Here is a 26204-nt window from a genome sequence, read left to right on the forward strand (position 1 = left end):
TAAGTAGTACAAATTTCCTAAATTAAATTTCTTGAATTATCTCATATATAGTCCATGTTCACATTTCACCAGATGTTCCCATAATGTGCTTTAGAGCTATTTTTAAAAATCTAGGACCTGGTCCTTTAATATAAAAAATACTTTCTCAGCCATGTCATCGTCAAGAAAAACAAAGAATTTTTGGAGAGTGTAGACCATTTGTTTTGTAGAAGGCGCCTCAATTGGGTTTTGTCTGGGTGTTTCCACATGATTAGTTTTAAGTTAAACATTACCAGGGATGCTACGTAAGTGATGCGGGGTCCTTAGTGCATCATATTAAAAGCCATGTGATGTCAGTTTATTTCATTCCTGATGATTGAAATGTTGATCACTTGGTTCAGGTGGTATCCATCAAATTTTTCTACCTTTATCCCTTTGTAATAATCTGTAATTTGATACCTTGTTAATATCCTGTTCCTCAAAAGATTTATCACTCATTGATAATTTTTGCCTACATCAGTTATATCATGGAAGAAGAGAGAGGTTTGTTTTTTTTTTTTTTAAATCAGTTGTGTACTTCTGTTTGGTTTGACAACCTGTGAATGAGGGTTTTCTATACTTAATGTTATCATTGTATTTTTATGTATTTTATCCCCCAGAGTCGTTCCTCAACCCATTTCCTCTGGTTTCTGCCCCAGCCATTCTCCAGAGACTTTCTCATGAAAGATTTCTATGACAGTAGATAATTCTCACTTCTGTTTCTTAATTTTGCAGCCACATATGACTTAGTTGACCCATGTCCACCTTCTTGACAACATATTTCTTTTGGCTACTGTGAGTCCACCTTCTCCCAGTTTTCCTCCTGCCTCTCTGGCCGTCCGTTTCAGTCTCCTTTGCTGGCTTTTTCTTGCTACTCAGCCCTTAAATGTTGGAGTTCTTTAGGGCTCTGTCTTAGGCTCTTATCATTCTGCACATTTGATATAGATAATCTTTCTGGTAGCTTCGATTGCCACATATGTGCCCTTGATATTAAACTGTCAAGACTGGAATGAATTTTAGCAGTATCGTAACACTAATTATGTTTTGGTAGAGAGGTTATGGGTGATTTTTATAATTCTACCATTGTTTTCCAAATTCTCTACCAAAAAACATATACTACTTTAGTGCATCTCAAATGCAGCCTATCCAGTATGTAAATCATACAGACCTGTTCCTCTTCTGGTATTCTCTATCTTAGTAATTAGACCCACCAATCACTTGGTTGCCGAAACCTTGACTCTTAATACCTGTGTTACCCTTTGCTCTTTATTCTCTGTCCTACCAACTTTCAACCTTATCCTTCCACCATGTAGTCAGGCTCCAAGTTTTGTCAAGTTTACCTTATAAACACTTTTCTTACCCATTTCCTCTCTGTTTGCATTGCTTCCATTCTGGGCCAGGCTACGATCATCATACTTTTCACTATGTCCTTTCTTACATTTTGAAATTTGAATCATACACATGTTTTACTTGATTGGAAAAATGCCTGCTAAAGGTTTAGAAAGAAATCTTAGTAATCCATAGGCATTCAAAACAGGTAATCATCAGCTTAGAATAGATTATTATTCTCAAATTCATAGGGAATTATAAAGATGGGTAGCCTGAGAAAACAAAAAGCAGGAATATCATTCTGTCTTTTATAAGTTCTGTTTCAAAGTTTAGGATTTAAACTTCCTTAGGGTGTAACAGTGAGTCTGTGCTGCCTTGCTCTGGGCACCTGTGCTTGTTTGAGGTCTCAATAAGGAACTCAACATTTTCCTAAATGTTAACTCATTGCTTTTTATTGGGATAATGTAGGTAGAGATGGAAGATTTTGATGCAAATATTGAAGAACAGAAGGAAGAAAAGAAAGATGCAGAGGAAGAGGAAAGCGAACTGGTAGGAGACAGACCAACCACTTTGAACAAAGTGTCTCTATTAAAATCCTTAAGGGTTTAATCTCAGATCTGTGATCAGATTACTGCTGCTGATATGCACCTTAATGGTCAAAGTTTCCATAATCATCTTTAAGGAGATTTTTGGATACTTTTTATTTTTCCCCTGACCAAAAGAACCTTCTACTGTACTGTTACATGAAAATTTTAGAATGCTAAGAAACATACCCTCCTAGTCACTCATCTATTATGGGTGGCTTTAGGGGAGTATACTTTTCAAGAAAATCAATTACATATGAAAGGGCATTCTCACATTCCAGCAGATATGTGGTACAACCTACCCAACATATGCATAATTGTCTCGTCTTTGCTACAAGATTTCAAAATTGAGTTTCTGTCAACTGAGGCAGAAGATCTTCTAGAATGAGGAGGCAGAGGGTTGCCACTGACTGCTGGATTTGTTCTTCTGCATTTTATCCTATTGAGTGATGGGGAAAATGATTTGACTGTGTAGGCAATGCATTTTGCTTAGGCTGATTAGAGGCTTTGTAGTGTGAGTTCAAAGTTCCCGTGTACCTACTGTGAATGCTTTTGATCACACTTCTGTAGAGATGTTTGCCTTACCCTGTCATTGAAAAATACGCGACCTGTAGAGTTATGTTACTTTCCAGTGTTTGCTAATGAGACACAGAGATTAGCAATGCCTTGAAAGAGTGTTTCTTTTTTAATTCAAAACATCATTTGTTTTATTTAATACTTCAGCCCTTGCTAAAGCTGCTTCTCATATTCTTCTGAAAATGTACAAAGCGAGAACCCTGATTCCTACCCCTAGAGAATACAGACTCTCTAAGAAGTGGTCCCATCAAACCCATGTGTGATACAGAGGACTCTGAAAAGAAACTGTGTGTACATAGAGATGGTGTCAACCTCTACATTCCTAGATTTCATATGCGGATTAAAAAATAAGCTTTAAAGATAATGGCATTTGAGTCTCAGTATGTTTTTTTGTCTTTAAACAAAATATTTTTCTTAATTAGGTTGTTTTTTGACATATATGATCTAAAATGTAGGCAGGAAGTTCATTTAAAGGTCCACGCTGTTCTGGAATATGGCTAACGACCTCGTTAGCTCCTTGCAGCGTGTTTACTAGGAAGTGATCATGTGAGAATTCTATAATGTTAGCTTTCTGAAGCTCCGTCTTCCTTTTGTGGAGATTTCAGTTCAGGACATGGTTCATAACATCTGATTTGTGTAGGCGTAGATCAAAGCTTGGAACTTTTCATTGAATGTACTAATTATTTTGAAAAGTGGAACACGCTGTAAATACTCTATTTTTACACCAGAAACATGGCAAAGAAGCCTTAAAACTCTACCCTGCTGGACTATCTCTTTTATTTCCAAATGGCCTAACATTTCAAGCAGTGAGAAGATGATACAGTTGTAAGGAAGAACAGGGTGGTTCCAGCAGAAGGAAATTAATATACTCATTTTGCTTATCTTTATGTTATAAAACTTCTCTTAACCCATTCAAAAATGCAGAATCCAGATCTTCTACTATTGGGTTCCATTCCAACAGTAAAAGATTCTTGGAGAATTTTAACCAAAGGGTTAAGAGCAAGTCTCATGTCATTCAGACCATTTTCATTGAATTCTCAATAAACTTGGCATTTTCTACTCTGTGCTGATCAATGCAACTGGGTGAAATCCAAACTTTTCTTGGTTAAGAGAATCTTTTTTGGGGGTCATCGGTATGATATTTTTCCTTCTTTAGTGCTTTAGTGAATTTAGTAGATACGACTCAGAATTTATAGATATATTATTCTAGTGATGCTTAAGGTTTTCAGATGATTTTTGAGATATCACTTGTACAGATTTCATCAGTACTTTTAGCACCATCACTTCAGCATAGCTTTGTCTTGGTTTGTTCTAGAAATGTATTTGGGAAAGATGATATGACTTATAACCTGAAGTACTACCAAAGAAGTTGAAAGTGAATTCTTAGTTTGACTTAAACACTAGAAATGTACAAAACCTATAGGTTTCCTGGAAGAATTCTGATGCTCCAGTACTCTAACACAACAGTTACTGTCATGAAACGTTCAACACACTTTCCACCTTACCTTTGTGTCAGTCTGTTCCATGACCTTGAATATTCCCAGTAGTAGATATATTAGTTCTTACAAGAAGATGCTGACACCTTTGATGAGTCTGTTCTGTACAGTAAGTCCTAATATTAAAGCTCTGTATGTTAGGGTTTAATTGAGAACAGGGTCCAAATGAAGGAAAAGAGGAATCATCACCATACACTTGCTAGGTGAATAAACGAAAAGGATTACTACATAATTAAATAGGTACATTGGAAAACTTGAAAATCTTATGGGACTTTGTTTGAAATAAACTACCCAGTTATTTTATTAAATAAAATATAAATTGCCTGTGGAGATTTCTGGTTTTTCGTATAATAGGAAAATATCATTTTAAAAGACATTGAAAACAATAATCTGGGTTCCAACTGACGCAGAAGAAATGCTCTCACATTGATTCAGTGAAACCAGCCTTTGTAAGATCGAACTGGTAAATGGGTTGAGTCATTTTTAAATGAAGTTGGAACTTCATAGTTGTGTTCAGTGATACCATTGTTTTCTTCTTTCTGTTGAGTAAAGTTACACTGAAATATAAAGTAGCTGTCTTGAAGAACACTCTTTGTACCTCATGGCTACTATCACTTGAGAATTGCAGTTGTATTTAGAAAATAAGCTAGCTAGTTATTAGAAGTCTTCTGCTACTCTGAATGATATTAATACTAGCACAGAAACGACCGTACGTCCTCTCCATATTTACTATTTACCTGTTGTTCAGACTACAGCCGGGTGTCCTGAACTGTAGCTGCCTCAAAGCGCCTTCATGATACTATTCTGAAGTGACTACTCTGAAATCTGGGCAGGGAAGTTTGGTGAATTGGTAATTCAGTTTCTTCAGAGATAATGAGACTGTGTTTTCCCTAAGGATATATATATATAGATATATATATATGTAACTAGTGAGTGGAAACTGAATCCGTTCCCAGTTTTAATGCTTTTCCAGTTCAACAGTGATATGCATGTATGTGTCTCTTTCTAACCCTTCGAGCTTCTCTCTGTGTGCGATTTAGGGTTACATTCCGAAAAGCAAATGGGAGATGGACACATCTGAGGCCAAGCTAGGTGGGTATTTCCTTTTTCCTGTTTTTATATGTGATACCTGATGGTAATGGTCATAGATCTTTCTGCTGTAAGAAGAACAAATTTCTCCCAAATTTCTGCTTTAAGCCAAGATTCTTGGCCTACCTTACGTCCTCAGTCTGTTGTGCTAGCTACATCTTGTTTAACTAGTTACATCTTGGGACAGAGTGAAAGAAGAGTATTTTAGAGGAACTGCCTTCAGTACCACTTCAGGGTATGAGAGTAAGCGGAAGTATGATGCATTTAGCAACAAAATGCTGTCACTTGTAAAATCCGTTCTGTTACATTAATCAGAAATGTTGGTGCGATGAGATTTCTGCTTTTTTAAAAGAATATTTAACTGCAGTCCAAAGTTGAACCTGATTGTGAATACTTTGGGTAATAATAGTAGTAGGAATAATAAATACTGAAGTTTAAACATTAATTTAAAGGCAGTTATTTTCCTTGTGTAATAGATTAGAGTTTCTGGGTACGGGGAGGTAGATCTATAATTTAGGTTTTTGAGGAGCCTGCTTTGTAAGAGTCAAGTTTCCTTCAAGTTATTTTTAGTGCCAGATTACAAGGTAAACTGGTTAAAATGATTGCCTAAATCAAAACTTGGAGTTGCTTAACGTGAGGTATCCCGTCAAGCAGAACATCCTACATATCCAGTGGATTTTCCTCCCAATATTTCATGGTCATAACTGCAAAACTTTTTTTTTCATTTACTTTTTTCACCTCACTTAAAGAGAATCCTTTAACACATCGATTCAGATGTATTAATAAATAATCTAAGAAAATGAGATGAGGACTTTCTAGAAGATTGACCTTACTAATGTATGTAGTATGACTATCAGTCTCTGCGTTTCTCTTCCTGGTATCATGCTGTACTCCAAAACTGAAGTAGCCTTCTAAATATCTTAAGTTCCTACAAGAAATCTGAGTCATTTAGCTGCTTCACTGTTGGGGACACACTGTGTTTCTGATGTAAGAGGAGTGCATTTTACACACAACCGCAAAGTTTTGCCTTTTATTTTGCTCACGTGATCACGTGGGCAATTGAGGTTCACTAGGCCCTGTGTAAAAAGCAGTTCCATAAACTTCATTGTTACTACATTATTGGGAGAGGTACTTTGTTATACAGTCTAGAATTTTTTTCTACTGTATGATATGTGAAAGTTATATGTGATTACTGACATATTCTTATGCTAGTCTTCCCTCCTTGGGAAATCCTAGTCAATGATCTCTTCCTCTAAACTTTCAAAGCATTTATAAATGTTTAAGTGCAATTACATATGTAGGAAAATAACAGGCACAAATTACTTTTTAAATAATAATGCTTAGGTCTGCTTATTTTGATATTAGATTAAGTCTGAAGTTCTGTACTTTGAGAATAACTTGTAAGACTGTAAGATCATTTCCTTCTTCTGGTTCTCTAAATAGCAATTGTCTTTTGGGGCAAAAAGAGATCATAATAAAGAGACAACAGGATTGTAAAAATGATAAATATTTTAGCCAAGCGTATAATGTTCACAGGCATTACAAATACATGATCTAGGATAATACTTTTTTAAACTTGAGCTAGTCCATTTTCGATTTTTCTTTCTAATTTCTAAAGAGAAAGGAAAATGGAATTTAGCTCTGATGACTATTGAAGAATATATGATATTAAACTTGGTACTGATTTCTGGAAAAAATTCTGGCCTACCATTTGCTTCTCAGAAAATATATTTTATACAAATTCACTCCAACTTAAAGAGAGAGTGTTGGGCAGTTAATTCCAGAAATGGATTTGTTAAATCATTTTTATTTACTTATTCAGTTAAAGGCACTGAAGGTGTAGTAATGAATCTAGAAAATAAATCCTAACATGTTTGCTGCTGCTATTTTAGGAAGAGTGACAGTGATGTTTTATATAATGACTGGCATCTTGCACCACGGTGTTATTTTGAGAGCTAATCTACCTGTGGAGGAAGGCAAATTGAGTGTGAGCATTCTTGAAAGTGCTTTTGCTTCTTTGAGGTTGGTCCATGGAGCCAAATGAGAAGAAGATTCTTCTCTAAAACATGAGGCTCTTCATCCGAGAATCAGCCTATTTACAGTGCCCTTCCTTATCCTAACAAATTTAATAGATTTGATTACAGGGTACAATTTATTTTTCTAGGTACTTTACCAACATTCGTAAATTCCTTTTGGTAACATGACTATGCTGGATGGAAACATACTAAGCTTCATCAGTGTAACACACTGAGCAAGAAGTGATAAATCCGTGTAACTGAGGCGTTTTGATTTACAAATGAGTCTGCCAGTGAGAAAGTGCTCGTTTACCTTTCATGCAACTGGTTAAATCTCATTGCAGATTCTTGATCTGTGTTAATTAAGTACAGTATGCAGTTCAGCCAATGTTTGAGTGTTAAATTGGAAGTGGTGTAATTCTAGAAAGATTCAGAACTGGCCTGAAATACATCCGGCATCGGTGTCATGGAGTTGTTAAAGACCGCCTGTGGCCCACTTCACTTGCACCTGACTGGCTCCTTCTCAGCTGGGACACAGGCACCCTAATGCAAGGGTGGGTGTTACATGCCACATCGGATGCTGGGGTTCAGCACTGAAGCTCCTTAAATTCCAATGATGTGATTTTGGTTTCTCAAATTGTGAGAAACTGAAAGAAGGTTTGAGACTGTTACCCTAATTTAGGTTTCTCCATACCGAGTACTTTTACTTTTCTCATCTGTCATTTGTCTCTGCTTATGAGTTATTGTGTATTGGCCTCCTACATGTCAGGCAATATCATCTCTTCACAGTTGGAATGAAATTATTATTCATATAGGCACATAACCCTTGTGTGTTTACCATGAACAGATTTTCAGAAACACCATTTATGTTTAGAAAATGCATACGTGTATGTCTACAAAATTTTTCTGTTGTGCTATAATAATATATACTGTTCTGAAGATGTGGGAAAATTCTGTGACCTGCCAAGTTGGGTATTTAAACCTTCATCTTCATCGTAAAACTTCATTTTTGAAATTGAAACCTCTGAAAATCCTTAGTATGAGTGTATGGGATACCAGCCGTCTGCTGTAATTAACACCCCAAATTCCTCTTCCCTCACCTTATGCCATACGTCTGTGTGTTTGGGTTTCCAGGATGCCATGTGGAAGAGGTATGAACCTTTCTTCAGCCCCAAGAAGGAAGCTTTAAACATGTGTGCACAAATTAAACATTACGAACAAGGGTGTTCAGACTAGTAGTTCATGTTCTTCTGATCTTCCATGTTACACATATGGGACTCCTGGTCTGTAACTCCTGTCACATACCCAGCGTATGAGGCACAGTTCTTACAGTTTTCACACTGCCCTTCTGCAATGCTGCCTGGCCATGCTCCATTCCAGGGGTTCAGATACGAAATTATTCCTTTGAAGTATGTTAACATCAAAGTTGATCTTAAGTTTGGAAATCCTCTGAGGTTTATTTAATAAGTCTGTTGGAGCTTCCTACTCTTCTGGTAATACTGTAGACTGTTGAACTAGAACAGTTTTATTGTTTGTGAGACTTCATTGGGTTTATAATACCATAATCTACATCCCTGTGCAATCAAGGGGACACTTCTTTAAGCATTTGTATATCATGGCCTGTCATATACATGAAAATAGAGCCATTTGGTACAGCATGTGATTTGCAGAGGAGATTAGGAAACTGTTTCTGTTGAACTCATCCACGTTAGAAAATTTTCTAAAGCAATATGATAAAAATTTATTGAGTTTTGTACAGTGTTGTAGTTTGCCTTGCCGATTTTTCAGTAATATTGCTTTTATGGGGGAGGGTTTTAGGAAATAAAAGCTTTGCCAAGTATGTGAAATCTTACTGGTTTTTGAAGCCTGTATGGTATGGTACAGTTAGTTGTGTGTGAATCTTTTACATTTGAAGCATAAACTCCCCCTCCCTCCTGCCACGGCTTCCATTGTGCTTTTCTTCTCATATCAAGTTCTCTCCAACTTGGTGCCTAAAAGACTTCTATTATATACACTCTGCACCCTTTTTGGAGTTTAATGAGGTGTGGTTACTGTGTATTTCTGACATTTTGTAGGTTTTCTTTTATTGACTTAATAATAGTGTGTGTGTGTAACCGCAGATGATTCCAAAGTTCAGTGCTTCAATATAGTTAAAAATATATATAGCTCATGATATTCTACATACAGAATTCAAAATCAGTATTAATAACCAATGGAAAACACTACACATTTTCATCGCGTGTTCTTCTTGCAGACACCTAAACTCCTATCTCCTAATTTCTGAATCTGCAATCTCCATTCATTTAAGTGGTTACAGTTTGGGCCCCTTAGGAAACCCAGCCCTCTCAGATTGAGGATTCAGAAAGAAAATTTAGATCTGGTCACTTTGGCTGACTAGTTCTTAGCCTCGGAATGGTCAACAGTATTTCATAATATAAACAAAGAAAAGGGCGATCTGTACAATCATCTTACTCAGAAACATTAACTTACGGCAAATCCTCGTACAACCGTTCCCAAGGAACCGTTCATCTAAAACCTTCTTTAAACGTTAGCTTGGCTCATTAAGTTGTTGGTGCTACCTGCTTTTTGTATGACACAGTATCACGTGATTACCGATCAAATGGGTGGTGTTAATATTGTATCAAAGGGGAAAAAAAAAAAAAGTAGAAGAAAGAGTTTTTAGAAAAACCCGTCTTTGCATTTTCCTTCAGGACATGAGAGCTGAAGTGTGACTTGGGGGGGGGGGGGAGGGGGCGGGGGCAGGGAGGCCAGGAGACCAGTGACTTTTCTTACTCTGCCTGTATTTGTTACTTAAACCAACATCGTAACGTAATGCCTGCCAGTGTGAACATCAAATAAACGATGGAAATTGCACAGAACTTGGTGTTATCTCCGCCAAGAAGATAGTTGGATCTGCAAGTGATGCTGCCCTCAAAAATGTGGATGTGCCCTCTGACAGTGCTCCAGACTTCTTTTCCTTTAGTTGTGTGTTGTGTGCAAATTCACACTCTCCCTTAATGCTGCGGCTCTGTGTTTGTCCCTCAGACAAGTTGGATGGCTTGAGAACTGGTACTAAAAGGAAACGTGACTGGGAGGCAATTGCCAGCAGAATGGAGGATTATCTTCAGCTCCCTGATGATTATGACACTCGTGCTTCTGAGCCTGGGAAGAAGAGGGTAAGAGACTTTGTCAATAATTGCCAATAGGGGAAGGGCCCCGTTAGGCATCTGGTTTTGGAGAGTTATAGGCAGATAAGAATATGAATGCTATTTTTAGAGTGACTTAGTTTATATTCTATCATATTACAAATTTTTAAAAAATGAGTCAGACCTTACAAATTACCAGATTAGAAATGTATAGGTATTTTAAAAAATGAAAAACAGAATCTCACGTGGCTAGCACGTTGTCAACCTTAAAGGAGTTTGAAGGGGCCGCTTGTGCTGTTTTGTCTGGGGCAGAATAGCCAAGTGCAGAGTAAAGTGTGGAAGACGATCTGTGGAATATCTTAATGGATTAGATCTAGAGTGTCCCGGAGTGGATGGACTCAAAGGTGAATCTTCGGGGTTCTGGCCATGAGCACTCCATGTGTGTGGTGCCATTTACTGAGTCAGAGAAAACTGGGGAAGTCCAGTTAGAGAGTAAAACATGAGAAGTTCAGTGAGAGACCATTTAAGTTAGAAATGATAATAGAACTCAGGACTCCAGAATTTCGAAGTTCAGGTAGAGGTAAATGTTTCAAGAAGTAAAGAGTAGTCAATTGTTACATGATACAGAGAAGACAAGTAAATTGGGAGCAGAGGAATGGCTATTGGATTTGGCAACATGGAGATTGCTGATGATTGATCAACAATCAGGCAGGTTTTCTTAGAGAGTTGAAGGGCACAAGCCAGTTTGGAGCTGACTGAAGAAGGAATGGGAAATGAAATATAGAACAGCAAAGGTAGACAACTTCTTGAAGTTTTGCTGTGAAAAGGAGCAGAGAAATGAAACCAGGATATTGCATAGGCTTTCCACATAGACGTTTATGTATATCCTTTTAAAACAAAATAACGAAGCAAAAAATATCATATTATGTGTGATCCAGATAAGCCTTTTCTAGCTAATTTGTCTTGATTTTTGTATATAAGTGTATACAAACTACCATTCTTTTCAAATAGCTGCCTAATATCCATTGTTTGGTTGTTGAGGTATTTATCCAGCCCTTTATTGGTAGATACTTAGGCTCTTTTCATTTTATTGTTAATATAAACACTATGGTGAAAGTCATAGTGCATATGCATATTGTTTTGAAAGTATATCCCTAGGGTAGATTTTTAGCACTAAAGCTGCAGTCTTATAGAGTGTGATTTATCATTTTGACAAATACTGTGAGGTTGTTTTCTAAAAAGGTTACACCTATTTATATACCCACTGTAAGTAAATGCCTGTTTTTCCACACTTGCACCAAAGGTGCTGTTATCAAACTTTTAAACTTTTGACATCTGATGAGTGAAACAAAAATGGTATCTCAGTTTGCATTTCCTTAAATAAGATGAGGTTGTGTATCAGGGCGCCTGAATGGCTCAGTTGCTTGAGCATCTGACTCTTCATTTTGGGTCAGGTCATGATCCCAGGGGCGTGGGATCAAGCCCCATGTCATCAGGCTCCATGCCAAGTGTGGAGCCTGCTTAAGATTCTCTCCCCCCCCCCCCGCCCCATGCCCCCACACACTCTCTCTCTCTCTCTGTCTTCTCTCTCTCTACTAAACAAAAAAGAAGATGAGGTTCTGTATCATTTATCTTTACACAGCATTTCTTTTTTATGAATTTCTTCAGTACTTTTAATATTAAAAGAGTATTTGTTGTAAGAAAATAAAAATGCCAGTAACACATCATGACATTGGATAACATTACGAAGCACCTCAGTTTTCAAAAGCTCTTTTAAATACTTCATACAGTCCCTAGGCCCACCTCTGTGTATGTGGCTTGTGAGGAAGGGAAAGGGAGATTAGTGGCATTCTGTATGTGCCTAGCTCCACCCGGGCACTACTTGCATGGATTCATCCTATTCCAGTTTTAAGGTTGGAGCAACAGAAGCAGAAACAGCTGCAGGCGCCTGGGTGTCTCATTCGGTTAATCATGGTCCATCTCTTGATTTCAGCTCAGGTCAGGATCTCACAGTCGTGAGATTGAACCCTGTGTCAGTTCCATGCTGGGTTTGGAGCCTGCTTAAGATTCTCTCTCTCTCTCTCTCTCTCTCTCTCTCTCTCTCTCTCTCTCTCGATTCTCTCTCTCTCTCTATCTCTCTCTAGATTCTCTCTCTCTGTCTCTACCCTTCCCCCTCCCTGCTCGTATGCACAGGCTGTAAAAAAAAAAAAAAAAAAGAAAAGAAATAGCTCTTCCTTGAGAATAATAATTTGGTATAGTACAGTAACAATGCATAATCTCAAATGAGAAATATTTTTCTCTAGTTTATTTTTCGTCAAATAACGATTACTCTACAGAGTATGTGATCCCACGTTGTTTACTTCATAAGCTGGGTGGACAAAGTGACGTGAGCTGTGCACATCCTAGTTCTTTTTTAAGTTTTAATTTAAATTCCAGTGAGTTAGCATACAGTATAATACTCGTTTCAGGTGTACAATATAGTGATTCAACACTTTCATACAACATCTGGTGCTCATCATGACAATTGCACTCCTTAATCCCCATCGCCTGTAATATACCCCCCCACCCCCTCCCCTCTGGTAACTATCAGTTTCTTCTCTGTACTTAAGAGTCTGTTTCTTGATTGTCTCTCTTTTTTTTTCCCCTTTCATCTTTTGTTTCTTAAATTCACCACATGAGTGAAATCAGATGGTATTTGTCTTTTTCTGACTTATTTCGCTTAGCATTATACTCGTTAGCTCTATCCATGTCTTTGCAAATGTAAGATTTCGTTCTTTTTTATAATATTCCATTGTGTGTGTTTGTGTGTGTATATATATACCACATCTTCTTTATCCAGTCATAAATCGATGGACACTTGGGCTGCTTCCATAATTTGGCTACTGTAAATAATGCTGCTATAAACATAGGGGTGCATGTATCCCTTTGAATTAGTGTTCTTGTATTCTTTGGGCAAATACCCAGTAGTGTGATTGCTAGATTATAGGGTAATTCTATTTTTAGAATTTAGGTTTCTGAGGAACCTCCATACTGTTTTCCACAGTGGCTGCACCAGCTTACATTCTCACCAACTGTACAGATGTTCCTTTTTTTCTGCATCCTTGCCAACACCTGTTGTTTCTTGTGTTACTGATTTTAGCCATTTTGCCAGGTGTGAAGCGATATCTCATTGTAGTTTTGATTTGCATTTCCCCAATGGTAAGTGATGATGAGCATCTTTTCATATGTCTGTTGGCCATCTGTATGTCTTTTGAGAAATGTCTGTTCATATCTTCTGCCCATGTTTTATTTATTTTTTTAATTTTTTAACATTTATTTATTTTTGAGACAGAGAGAGACAGAGCATGAATGGGGGAGGATCAGAGAGAGAGGGAGACACAGAATCCGAAACAGGCTCCAGGCTCTGAGCTGTCAGCACAGAGCCCGCCGCGGGGCTCGAACTTACGGACAGTGAGATCATGACCTGAGCCGAAGTCGGACGCTCAACCGACTGAGTCACCCAGGCGCCCCTCTTCTGCCCATGTTTTAATTGAATTATTCGTTTTTTGGGTGTCAAGTTTCTTATATATTTTGGATATTAACCCTTTACTGGATATGTCGTTCACAAATATCTTCTCCAATTCCATAGATTGATTGCCTTATAGTTTGGTTGATTGTTTCCTTTGCTTGCAGAAGCTTTTTATTTTGATGTAGTCCCAATAGTTTATTTTTGCTTTTGTTACCCTGGCCGAAGGAGACATACCTAGAAAGAGGTTGCTATGGCCTGTGTCAAAGCAGTTACTGCATGTGTTCTCTTCTAACATTTTTATGGTTTCAGGTCTCACATTTAGGTCTTTAATCCATTTTGAATTTATTTTTGTGTGTGATGTAAGAAAGTGGTCCAGTTTCTCTGTTTTATATGTTGCTGTCCAGTTTTCCCAACACCGTTTATTGAAGAGTCCGTCTTTTTACCACTGGATATTCTTTCCTGCCCTGTCGAAGATTAATTGACCATATAGTTGTGGGTTCATTTCTGGGTTTTCTATCCTGTGCCATTGATCTGTGTCTATTATTGTGCTCTTATCATACTGTTTTGATTACTGCAGCCTTGTAATATAACTTGAAGTCCAGGATTGTGATGCCTCCAGCTTTGGTTTTCTTTTTCAAGATTGCTTTGGCTATTTGGAGTCTTTTGTAGTTCCATACAAATTTTAGAATTGTTTGTCCTAGTTCTGTGAAAAATGCTGTTGGTATTTTGATAGGGATTACATTAGATGTGTAGGTTACTTTGGATAATACAGACATTTTAACAATATTTTTTCTTCCAACTGATGAGAATGGAACGTCTTTCCATTTCTTTGTGTTGTCTTCAGTTTCTTTCATCAGTGTTGTATTGTTTTCAGAGTACAAGTCTTTCACTGCTTTGGTTAGGCTTATTCCTAGGTATCTTATTATTTTTGGTGCAGTTGTAAATGGGATTGTTTTCTTAATTTCTCTGTCTGCACCTTTATTATTAGTCTAGAGAAATGCAACAGATTTCTGTACATTGGTTTTATATCCTGAGACTTTAACTAACTTCATTTATTAGTTTAGCAGTTTTTTGGTGGAGTCTTTCTTTTCTTTTTTCTTTTTAAGTTTATTTTATTTATTTTGAGAGAGAGAGAGAGAATGCGTGAGTCAGGGAGGGGCAGAGAGAGAGAGAGAGAGAGAGAGAGAGGGAGAGAGAGACAATCCCAAGCAGACTCCTCACTGTCAGCATGGAACCCAGCACGAGGCTTGAACCCACAAACTGTGAGATTATGGCCTGAGCTGAAGTCAGATACTTAACTGACTAAGCCACCCAGGCGTCCGTGGGGGAGTCTTTCTGACTTTGGGTAGTAGCATGTTGTCTGCAAATAGTGAAAGTTTTACTGCTTCCTTACTGATTTGGATGCCCTGTATTTCTTTTTGTTGTTTGATTGCTGTGGCTAGGACTTCCAGTACTATGTTGAATAAAAGTGGTGAGAGTGTTACTGACCTTAGAGGAAAAACTCTGTTTTTCCCCATTAAGGATGATGTTAGCTGTGGGTTCTTCATGTATAGCCTTTATTATGTTGAGGTGTGTTCCCTCTAAAGTTACTTTGTTGAGTGTTTTTATCACAAATGGATGTTGTGCCTTGTCAAATGCTTTTTCTGTATCAGTTGAAATGATCATATGGCTCTTATCCTTTCACTTATTGATGTGACATTGATTGATTTGTGAATATTGAACCACCCTGACAACCCAGTAATAAATCCTACTTGATCTTGGTGAATGCATTTTTTAATGTATTGTTGGATTTGGTTTGCTAGTATTTTGTTGAGGATTTTTGCATCTGTGTTCATCAGGGATATTGGCCTGTAGTTCTTTTTTTTTTTTTTTCAATATATGAAATTTATTGTCACATTGGTTTCCATACAACACCCAGTGCTCATCCCAAAAGATGCCTTCCTCAATACCCATCACCCACCCTCCCCTCCCTCCCACCCCCCCATCAACCCTCAGTTTGTTCTCAGTTTTTAAGAGTCTCTTATGCTTTGGCTCTCTCCCACTCTAACCTCTTTTTTTTTTTTTTTTCCTTCCCCTCCCCCATGGGTTTCTGTTAAGTTTCTCAGGATCCACATAAGAGTGAAAACATATGGTATCTTTCTTTCTCTGTATGGCTTATTTCACTTAGCATCACACTCTCCAGTTCCATCCACGTTGCTACAAAGGGCCATATTTCATTCTTTCTCATTGGCACGTAGTACTCCATTGTGTATATAAACCACAATTTCTTTATCCATTCATCAGTTGATGGACATTTAGGCTCTTTCCATAATTTGGCTATTGTTGAGAGTGCTGCTATAAACATTGGGGTACAAGTGCCCCTATGCATCAGTACTCCTGTATCCCTTGGGTAAATTCCTAGCAGTGCTATTGCTGGGTCATAGGGTAGGTCTATTTTTAATTTTTTGAGGAACCTCCACACTGTTTTCCAGAGTGGCTGTACCAGTTTGCATTCCCACCAACAGTACAAGAGGGTTCCCATTTCTCCACATCCTCTCCAGCATCTATAGTCTCCTGATTTGTTCATTTTGGCCACTCTGACTGGCGTGAGGTGATATCTGAGTGTGGTTTTGATTTGTATTTCCCTGGTGAGGAACGACGTTGAGCATCTTTTCATGTGCCTGTTGGCCATCCGGATGTCTTCTTTAGAGAAATGTCTATTCATGTTTTCTGCCCATTTCTTCACTGTAGTTCTTTTTTTTAATGGTGTCTTTATCTGGTTTTGGTATTGGGGTAATGCTGGCCTCACTGAATGAATTTAGAAAATTTCCTTTCTTTTCTATTTTTTGGAATAGTTTGAGAAGAATAGGTATTAACTCTTTAAATGAATTTGTCTGTGAAGCCATCTGGTCCTGGACTTTTGTTCGTTGGACATTTTTTGATTACTGATTCAATTTCTTTGCTGGTTATCAATCTGTTCAAATTTTCTGTTTTTTCCTGTTTCAGTTTTGGTAGTTTATATCTTTCTAAGAATTTATCCACTTCTAGATTGTCCAATTTGTTGGCATACAGTTTTTCATAATATCCACTTATAATTGTTTGTATTTCTGTGGTGTTGGTTGTTATTTCTTTTCTCTCATTTGTGATTTTACTTATTTGAGTCCTCTCTCCCTTTTTTTTAATAAGTCTGGCTAGAGGTTTATCAATATAATTTATTGACTTTTTTCCAGAGAACCAGCTCGTGCTTTCATTGATCTGTTAGTTTCTATATCATTTATTTCTGCTCTAATCTTTATCATTTATTTTCTTCTCCTGATTTTAGGTTTTGTTTGTTGTTCTTTTTCTAGCTCCTTTAGGTGTAAGATTAGGTTGTTTATTTGAGATTTTTCTTGCTTCTTGAGGTAGGCCTGTATTGCTATATACTTCCCTCTTAGAACCACTTTTGCTGCATCCCAGAGTTTTTGGGCCATTGTGTTTTCATTTTCATTTGTTTCCATTTCCTTTTTATTTCTTCTTTTTTGTCCTGCTTGATGCATTCGCTATTTAGTAGCGTGTTATTTAACCTCCATATATTTGTGCTCTTTCCAGTTTTTTTCTTGTGGTTGACTTTTAGTTTCATAGTGTTGTGGTTAGAAAAGATGCATTATATGACTTTGATCTAATTGAATTTCCTGAGGCTTGTTTGGTGGACTAATATGTGATCTATTCTGGAGAATATTCCATATGTACTTGAAAAGAATGTGCATTCTGCTGTTTTAGGATGGAATGTTCTGAATATATCTGTTAAATCCACCTGTTCCAGTGTGTCATTCAAAGCCATTGTTTTCTTGTTGATTTTCTGTGGATGATCTGTCCAATGATATAAGTAGGCTGTTAAAGTCCCTTACTATTATTGTATTATTATCAGTTAGTTCCTTTATATTTGTTATTAACTGTTTTATGAATTTAGGTTCTTCCTTGTTGTGTGCATAAATATTTACAATTGTTATATCTTCTTATTGGATTGTCCCTCTCATTATTATATAGTATTTTTTGTCTCTTGTTACAGTCTTTTTTAAGTCTATTTTGTCTGATGTAAGTATTGCTACTTGTGCTTTCTTTTTTTTTTTTAATTCTTACTTATTTTTGAGAGAGAGAGACAGAATGTGAACGTGGGGGGAGGGGGCACAGAGAGAGAGGGAGACATGGAATCTGAAGCAGGGTTCAGGCTCTGAGCTGTCAGCACAGAGCCCAGTGCGGGGCTCAAACTCATGAATTGCAAGATCATGACCTGAGCCGAAGTCAGATCTTAACTGACTGAGCCATCCAGGTGCCCCTACTTGGTCTTTCTTTGGACATCCATTTGCATGATAGATGTTTCTACATCCCCTCACTTTCAATCTGCAAGTGTCTACAATGAGTCTCTCGTAGGCAGCATATAGATGGGTCTCGTTTTTTTATCCATTTGGTAACCATATGTCTTTTGATTGGAACATTTAATGCATTTAAATTCAAAACAATTTTTTTTGAGAGAGAGGAAGAATGTGTGGATGTGTGAGTGAGGGAGGGGCAGAAAGAGAAGGAGAGAGAATCTTTAAGCAGGCTTCATGCCCAGCGTGGACCCCAACATGGGACTCGATCTCACAATTGTGAGATCATGACCTGAGTTGGACACTTAACCTACTGAACCACCCAGGCACCCCCAAAGTAATTATTGATAAATATGTATTTGTCATTTTATTATTTGTTTTGTGGTTTTGTCTGGAGATTTTCTTTTATCCTTTCTTATCTTTCTCTCTTTTATGATTTGCTGATTTTCTTTAGTGATATTTTGGATTTCTTTGTCTCTATTCTTTGCATATTTATTAATGGTTTTGATATATGGTTACCATTAGGTTTGTATATCATCTCTTTTGAATATAGCAGTCTATATTAAGTTGATGCTTATTTAAGTTTGAACCCATTCTTTTCTCCTCTCCTCCCCACATTTTTGGGATATGTTGTTATATTTTACATCCTTTTAGTTTGTGAGTTCCTTGACTGATATTTTACAGAAATATTCATTGCTACTGCTTTTGTCTTTCCTACCTTTATACTGTCACTTCTGGTTTCTCCTTTCCACTCAGAGTTCCCTTTAACATTTCTTACAGGCCTCGTTTAGTGATCATGAACTCCTTTAGTTTTTTGTTTGTCTGGGAAACTGCCTCTCCTCTTTGGAATGATAGCCTTTGCTGAATAAAGTATTCTCAGCTGCAGATTTTTCCCCTTCATCACTTTGAATATATTATGCCATTCCCTTCTGGCTTAGAAAGTTTCTGCTGAAAAATTTCCTGCTAACCTTACAAGTTTTCCCTTGTAAGTTACTACCTTCTTTTGTCTTGCTCCTTTTAAAACTTTGTCACTACACTTGGCCAATTTAATTACAATATGTCTTGGTGTAGATCTGCTTTTGTTGATTTTGATGTGCTTCCTGGTTCTGGATATGTTTCCTTCCCCAGATTAGGAAATTCTTCAGCTATTATTTCTTCAGATAAGTTTTCTGCTCCCTTTTCTCTCTCTTCTTGTAGGAGTCCTATAATATGAATGTTATTACATTTGATGAAGTCACTGAGTTCCCTATGTCTGTTCTAATTTTGCATAATTCTTTTTCTCTCTTTTGTTCAGCTTGGTTACTTTCCATTACTCTGTCTTCTAGATTGCTAATTCATTCTTCTGCTTCTTCCAGCCTGCTGTTTATTCTATTAACCGTGTTTCTCATTTCATTTATTTCATATCTTTGCTATGTTATTCCTTATCTTTGTGTTAAGAGTCTCACTCATGTGTTCCACTCTTTTCTCAAGTCCAGTAAGTATCCTTATTATCATTACTTTAAATGTTCTATCAGGCATGTTACTAATATTTGTTTTACTTAGCTCTCTGGCCAAGGCCTTGTCCTGTTCTTTCATTTGCAGTAAGTTTCTGTCTTCTCATTTTGTCTAAGTCTCTGTGCTTACTTCTGTGTGTTAGGAATGTCAACTATATCTCTTATTCTTAAGGGTAATGACCTTATGAAGAAGAGGTCCTGTAGTGCTCTGCTTTGTGGTATCCTCTGTTCCCTAGGGCCTGGTGCTTCTGGGAGTGTGTCCAGTGTGTTTTGCGTATCTTCTGCTTTTTTGTCCTGGCCATTTTATCCTTCAGGCCAGTCATCTGCAGAGGCTTTCTTTGTCTGTTGTGGGCAATGTTTGGTCCCTAGCCTAAATGTGGTGTGTTTTAACTATATAATGTGGTGCATTTTAACTATATGTGCTCTGGTCTGTCTGTGAAATGAGACCTGTCACCATCACTGCCAGAACCAAGGCTCCGAAAAGTTCCTACATGGGGAGATACAGTGTGAGCAAGGGTTTGGGCTGGTCTTCTGGAGGAGGGAGCCTACCATGCTGGGACTGAGGCAAGTGTGAGTGGGAGAGGCAGTTCTACCAGAGCACAGGGAGGTGGGGCTTGGTTTAAGCAAGTTAGGTAGTAAGTGTTGGCACTTTACACTGGTTCCCACGGGCAGTCCTATGCTTATACTGAGGGGCAGGGTTGAGAAATGGTGCAGGCCAGTTTCTTTGTTCCCAGAGGGGTCTCTCAGTGAACTCTGTCTTTCTGGGACATACTCTGAGATGAGCGAGTAACCTCCCCAGTGCTCTTCAGATCGCTATTTCCATGCTGTATGTTTGCCTGCCTTCTCTTTAAGAGCAAGGCAGTGCCCTAAGGGTTCTCCTCCAGCCAAGCCTGCCGACCTTTAAAACTCCACGCTGGTTGCCATAAATCATGAAATTTGGCCCCTCTTGCTCTCTTACTGTGGGATTTGTTTTCCCCGGATGCTCCCCAGTGTGTTAGTGTGTCTCTCGCCCTTCTCTCCCACCACTGCTCCCTGCCTACCATAGGGGCCACCATCCATTTCTCTCCCAAACTGTTGTCTCTGCACTTTCTGCCTTCTTTGATGTGGCCTCCTCTCTACCTTTAATTGTTGCAGTTGGTTCTGCCAGTCTTCAGATCAATATCTAGGTATTTAGGATGATTTGCTAGTTATCTAGTTGTGTTCATGAGCCAAGGTGAGCCTAGAGTCCTCCTACTTTGCTGCCATCTTCTTAACCCCCACATCCCCGTTCTTTAAGCGACTTATCATTGTCTCTCCTCCCCTGCCTCACATCCTCATTTCAAATAGTTTTTAACTCTCAAACCACTCACGAAAATCAGACTACAAGGAGATCCTTTGGGTAGCAACAAATGCAGAATTCATAATTTATTCATTTGTGGGGGTCTCTTGATTCCTTTAATTCAGCTTTTTACAAATACCAGATATGTTCCTAGGATTAGTGTCCACTGTAACAAGTAGTTATGTAGAGTTGATCATACTAGAGTTTTACCAAAATGGCTAGGTTTTTTAAATACAATTTTTTAAAAATTTTGCTTGCTTAATTGGGCATAAAATGGCAGGTCAAGGCGACTTTGTGTTTCTTCGATATCTGTAGAAGGTGAACAGATCCCTTATTTGCTGGACATTTACATTTTATAGATATTTTTAGTGACAGTGGATAAAATATATGTACCTCAAACCTTTGAGTGTTAGTCAAGGTTTTTCTGTATTATAACATTTTTTTAATGGCTAAGATAAGTGGCAAAAAAGATTATAAATCTCAGTAAAAGTACCTCTAGGAAGATTAGGACGGACACTGACATTTAAGAAACCATTTCTAATTGAAAGTCATTATTCTGCTTCTTATATATTTGGTGTTTTGGTAATCATTCACTCATTCTACAATGTTGAATGTCTGTCAGGTCTGTGGATGAGACCTCTTAAGGAGCGGACCTCCAGTGGAGGAGTCTACCATGTAAATAAATAATACAGCACCAGTATACGTTAGCGATATGAATAAAACATTTTCATTTCAACTTAAAATTGTGGGCATTTGTGCTAAAACATATTGCTTATCTAAGAAATAATTACATACTTTTTCTTTTAATCCTGTGTTCTTTATTTTATCTGAGTTTTAAAGACTTAGAATTTATACTGCAGGCTTAAAAATTAGCTCTTAGTTTGTTCAGGGTGGCACCGACCAGTGTGTTTAACTCTGTGTCAAGGATGTACTATGGACTGGTTACAACATTTCTTTGTTCACTGGCCAGTCTGTCCATCTGTCCATCCTTCATCCTCCTCAGCCATAGTCATCTTTTGCTAAATGTATCCCCCTGATCCCAAGGGCAACTGAGAGAGTGTATGAGTCCCTCAAAATAAATATAATCAGCATAAATACATAGTAGAAAGTCCAGAGATGTCTGTATATAAAGCCCACATTAAGTAGGCTTTTTTTTTTTTTTCTTTTTTACTAAAATCCATGAAGGAAATTTAGGTTTTCCACGCACTAAATCTACTTTAAAAAGAGTTGGGTGGTATCAGTTTTTCCCCACTGCTATCACTACATATCCTCTCTTTGGCCAAGTGGTTGCTGTTTGGATTCATTACCAGTCCGGTAAATGGTAATACGGAAGGTCAGTGTGCCTCTAAGAGCCCTGATGCATTTCCATGTCCAGTGTGAAGAACATGAAGTATGCATGCTCTGGTTCCCATTCCTTGTCACAGAGAATAAATCACAAGCTATATTGAAAATACAGTCTCTGCAGACTTTGGTGTTATGTCCACAGTTTCATAGTTTCTCAGGTGTTTCAACTTTTGCAGAATGTGATATATCTGCTTGTTCTTTTAATTGTTAATATAAGAATCTATATTTGATATATTATTAAAATTTAAAATGTATCTCCTTACATTTTTAAATGTCAGAATACCTGCCAATGGGAAATATCCCTGATCTATGCATTTAGTTATAATTTTTCCACAGTTATAATATTATAACTGATATCCAAATGGTATCAGTTGAGTCCATCTCTTCATCTCTTTATCTCATGGATGAAAATGATAATACTCTCTCCCTGTTTTCTAAGATTAAATTTCAAGAAATATTTATTGTGTAGAGACAAATAAAACTCAGTTGACCTAGGGTATTCACAGTCTATTAGGGAATGCAGGTCTATAAGTAGATCATTGCAAAATAGTGTGGAAGTTCAAAAGTAAACGTGTCAAAACCCAGAAGTAGCTCTAAGGAAGCAATGGTTAATTATTTGATTGGCAAAGAACAAGAGAGACAAAGCAAGGATTGATGACTAGACTCATGCCAGATGGACAGGGTTAGGGCAAAGACGTTTCAGGAAGGGAGGCTAGAATATGCAAGGTTACAGAGATGGGAAGTGGCCCATTGTGCTCTGAGAGCCAGAAATAATTGTGTACTACTTATACAAAAGCTGTAGGCACTGCCCAGAAATGCCACTGGAGAGTAGACAGGGCCAGATCCAAAGGGACCTATTGCTTGGATTTTATTCTTCAGGCAGGGGACAGATTTAAAGCCAGTGAGAGTCATGACTGTGTGTATTTGGGGATCATTCTGGCAGGATGGATTGGAGAGAGTGAGCATGTAAGGTAGGAAGACTAAGCAGAGGAAGAAATGAGGTCAGTGAACCAGATAGGAGCCACAGAGGATAATGGAGGGGCCAGGACTGAGCTGAGAGCTGAACTTTCCAGGGGCTGGAAGGATTAGGACTTGGTGACTGACTAGAGAGTTTCCTTTCTGTAGCTTAAGACATGTGGCTTTCTCCACTTCTCCCCAGTTAATCTCCAATGTTTTTTAATTCTTAGTTTCAAATTAGTTACCTACCCCCTAGACTATCCAGAGAGGGAAGAGGCCCTTTGCTTATTTATTTTTCCTAAAGCCCAGCCTAATGCTGTGTTCTTTTTAGGTGAGATGGGCAGACCTGGAAGAAAAGAAGGACGCGGATAGGAAAAGGGCCATAGGTTTTGTGGTCGGACAGACTGATTGGGAGAAGATCACAGATGAAAGTGGTCACCTGGCTGAAAAAGCCCTCAATCGAACCAAATATATATGAGACTTAGTTTTTGAACGGAGTCATTGTTCCTCTAAGGTAAGATTGCACACTCATATGAATAGCCTCTACTGTGTGGTTGTTTTGAAGGGTTTGAGATAAAGGAGACAGCATGCTTTGCTAAAAATGCTTCTCGTATTATTTTTTGGTTCTTAAGTATGTGCTAGTTGCCAACACTTAGAGTGCAAGGTATTGGAAAATGGAGCAGTTTTCTACAACTCAGCTCACTTAACGTAAGACTTGAGAAAAGCTTGGATTCTGTAGATTTGAGGAGTAGAGTGTTGAGATACTAAAGTCTACTGAACTTTTCTACCTGCTATCTCCTGGCATGACAGCCTTTTCTTTTCTTTCCAGGTGGTTCGCTTTGAGGTGATCTGAAGCCACGGCCTCATGGAGCTTCGTTGTGTGTCACCTTGCCTTCCACGTTTCAGTTTTTGTTTTGTTTCTACCACTTTAGTTTTTTAAAGTTCTCCAGTGTCCCCAAGAGGTATTAGAATCTTGCTGTACCCAAGCAAGACATTAATTTTTCTTTTTAACGATTTTGGGGAGGGAGGGAGTGATAGCTTAACTGCTGAAGCCAGGTGGGGGTCTGCTGGAAGATTCCAACAGAAAATATTTCCTCCACTGTACAATGTCACAGACTATCTCTATCATCATTGCTTTGTGGCTGTTTTTGTTTTTTACTGTATGTAACTGGTAGCTGATTGTACTAGGATTAAAAACAATAAACTTTCACGATAAAGCCGATGAGATTCATGGGCTACACAGCATGGGCCCCTTTCTCTCGTTTTCTTAATTTTATTTTTTTTGCTTTTTTAATATGGTGTGTTCTAATTACGTGCTAGCCGAACATCCCAAAACCTCTTTCCTATAGAATATTATATAGCTCAATATAATACATAGCACATATTGTAAACACAAGGAAGTCTCCGTAATCTTTGTTTTATAGCTTTCTTTATCTTTGCGTCTTGAAGACTAGTAGAGACAACTGCAAATATTCATCAGTTCCCTGGAGCACATCAGTTCTGTAGCACGATGTTTTATTGTTTTTTATCATTATTATTACTTTGATCCTCTTGCTGTTGCCTCATGCCCCGTTATGTTTTGATTTTTCCCTCATCTGGCTTTGACTCCTGGTGGACAAAACTGATGTACTCCATAGAACTCAGGAACTTGTTGCCTTATTGCTGAACTTGAATTAACTGATGTTTGCATCAAGATTTCAGGGAAGGAGTATGGAGATGCGCAGCCCTCTGGCAGGCAGCCTTTAAGCCCTTCAAGTTTTCAGGTTCTTGCCAGATTGCTCATGATTGGAAAGCATGGCCTTCTGCACAGAATTTCCCCTCTTGTGGATAGTACCAGGTGGAACCTAGAAATATATGGTGCTAAGACCCAAATATCATTCCAATTTAAAAACAGAAAAACATTCTTTTCCCTCTTCTATTCTGCAAAGCAAAAAAATATCATTTTCTAGCATGAGAGAAGACCTAGAGAAGAGCCTTCCTCCTCAAACACCGTTTCCACTTTGTAATCCAACTCTGCAAGTTCTAAATGTGTTCACAAAAGGCTTGAATATTTTGAAATACTCACTTTTGGGCTACAGACAAAAACCTTTTAGTTTTTTGACCTACGTAAATACCGTGTGACCAGAAATGATATTTATTAGCATTTGAATAGTACTGCTTTGGGTGTCAAGAACGTGAAATTACAGTACTGAAGACCAACTTAATGCGAATCCTCACAACTTTCTGTTCTTTTTATCTTCTCTGAAATTCTGAATGTTTACATGTAAGAGGCTTTTAACAAGTCAATATTGAACGTGTAGTTTGTTTCATTAAATAACACCTACTGTTTGTAGTATTTAACAACTTACTTTGGTTGCTTATTGGCTGACAGTATACTTCTATGTACTGATCTTTCTCAGCTGCGTTTATGACGTTGAGTGAAGGTCCATCACAAGATAGCCAATAGAATTATTGTGTGTACAAAGACTCACTTGAATCTACCAAATGCCTGTTCTTATCAAAGACAGTATTTCCAGAATGTGTTCTCTAGTTCAGAAGACAATGGAGATATATATGTTCTTACAGAGAATGTCTTACTTTAGTTTTCTTAACCATTTTATGTTCTAACAGTATTCAGAATGCCAATGAAATAGGAAGTGGTAATCACCTGTGAATCACCATAAACCTGCCATATTTTTGCCTTGCAGCCATGGCTTTGTGTCTATGATCTTATACCAAAGGGGATAAGGAAAGAGGAAACAATCTGTAGAAGATACAGATTAACATGACCTTAGGGGATAAACATAGAATGTTGGCTACTTTCGGAAGTTGGTCTAACAAATAACTTCAATGAAAGAAGATTAATGAAAAAAAGATGAGGCCCCCAAAAGAAAGTAATAGAGACTGTCAGTTGATATTTGATTTTGCTAGTCTAAAGGACTATTACATTCTTGAATTTGCATTATCACTGGACTCAGAATAGAACACCCAAGAATTTATTGGAGAAATTTCGTGTTGGTAGAA

The 26204-nt window shown here is 37.8% G+C and overlaps 1 protein-coding gene across 4 annotated transcripts in view; it reads left to right on the forward strand.

Moving 5' to 3' along the window:
- The window catches only part of YLPM1 (YLP motif containing 1), a 75530-nt gene extending 51084 nt beyond the window's left edge, over positions 1–24446 (forward strand). For 2 of the 4 annotated variants that reach the window (XM_019427166.2, XM_053889615.1), the window contains 5 exons: positions 1816–1896; positions 5044–5095; positions 10153–10283; positions 23533–23715; positions 24031–24446. In XM_019427166.2, coding sequence (XP_019282711.1) covers positions 1816–1896; positions 5044–5095; positions 10153–10283; positions 23533–23679 — 411 coding nt within the window. In that variant the 3' untranslated portion in view covers positions 23680–23715; positions 24031–24446. Of the gene's footprint in view, positions 1–1815; positions 1897–2654; positions 2872–5043; positions 5096–10152; positions 10284–23532; positions 23716–24030 lie in introns of those variants that run through there. The other 2 variants (XM_019427168.2, XM_019427167.2) reach the window with 2 other exon arrangements.
- The last annotated feature ends 1758 nt before the right edge of the window (positions 24447–26204 follow it).

The sequence above is a fragment of the Panthera pardus genome, unplaced genomic scaffold (genome assembly GCF_024362965.1).
Source record: "Panthera pardus isolate Hobbes unplaced genomic scaffold, ASM2436296v1 HiC_scaffold_24, whole genome shotgun sequence".
Classification (NCBI taxonomy): Eukaryota; Metazoa; Chordata; class Mammalia; order Carnivora; family Felidae; genus Panthera; species Panthera pardus.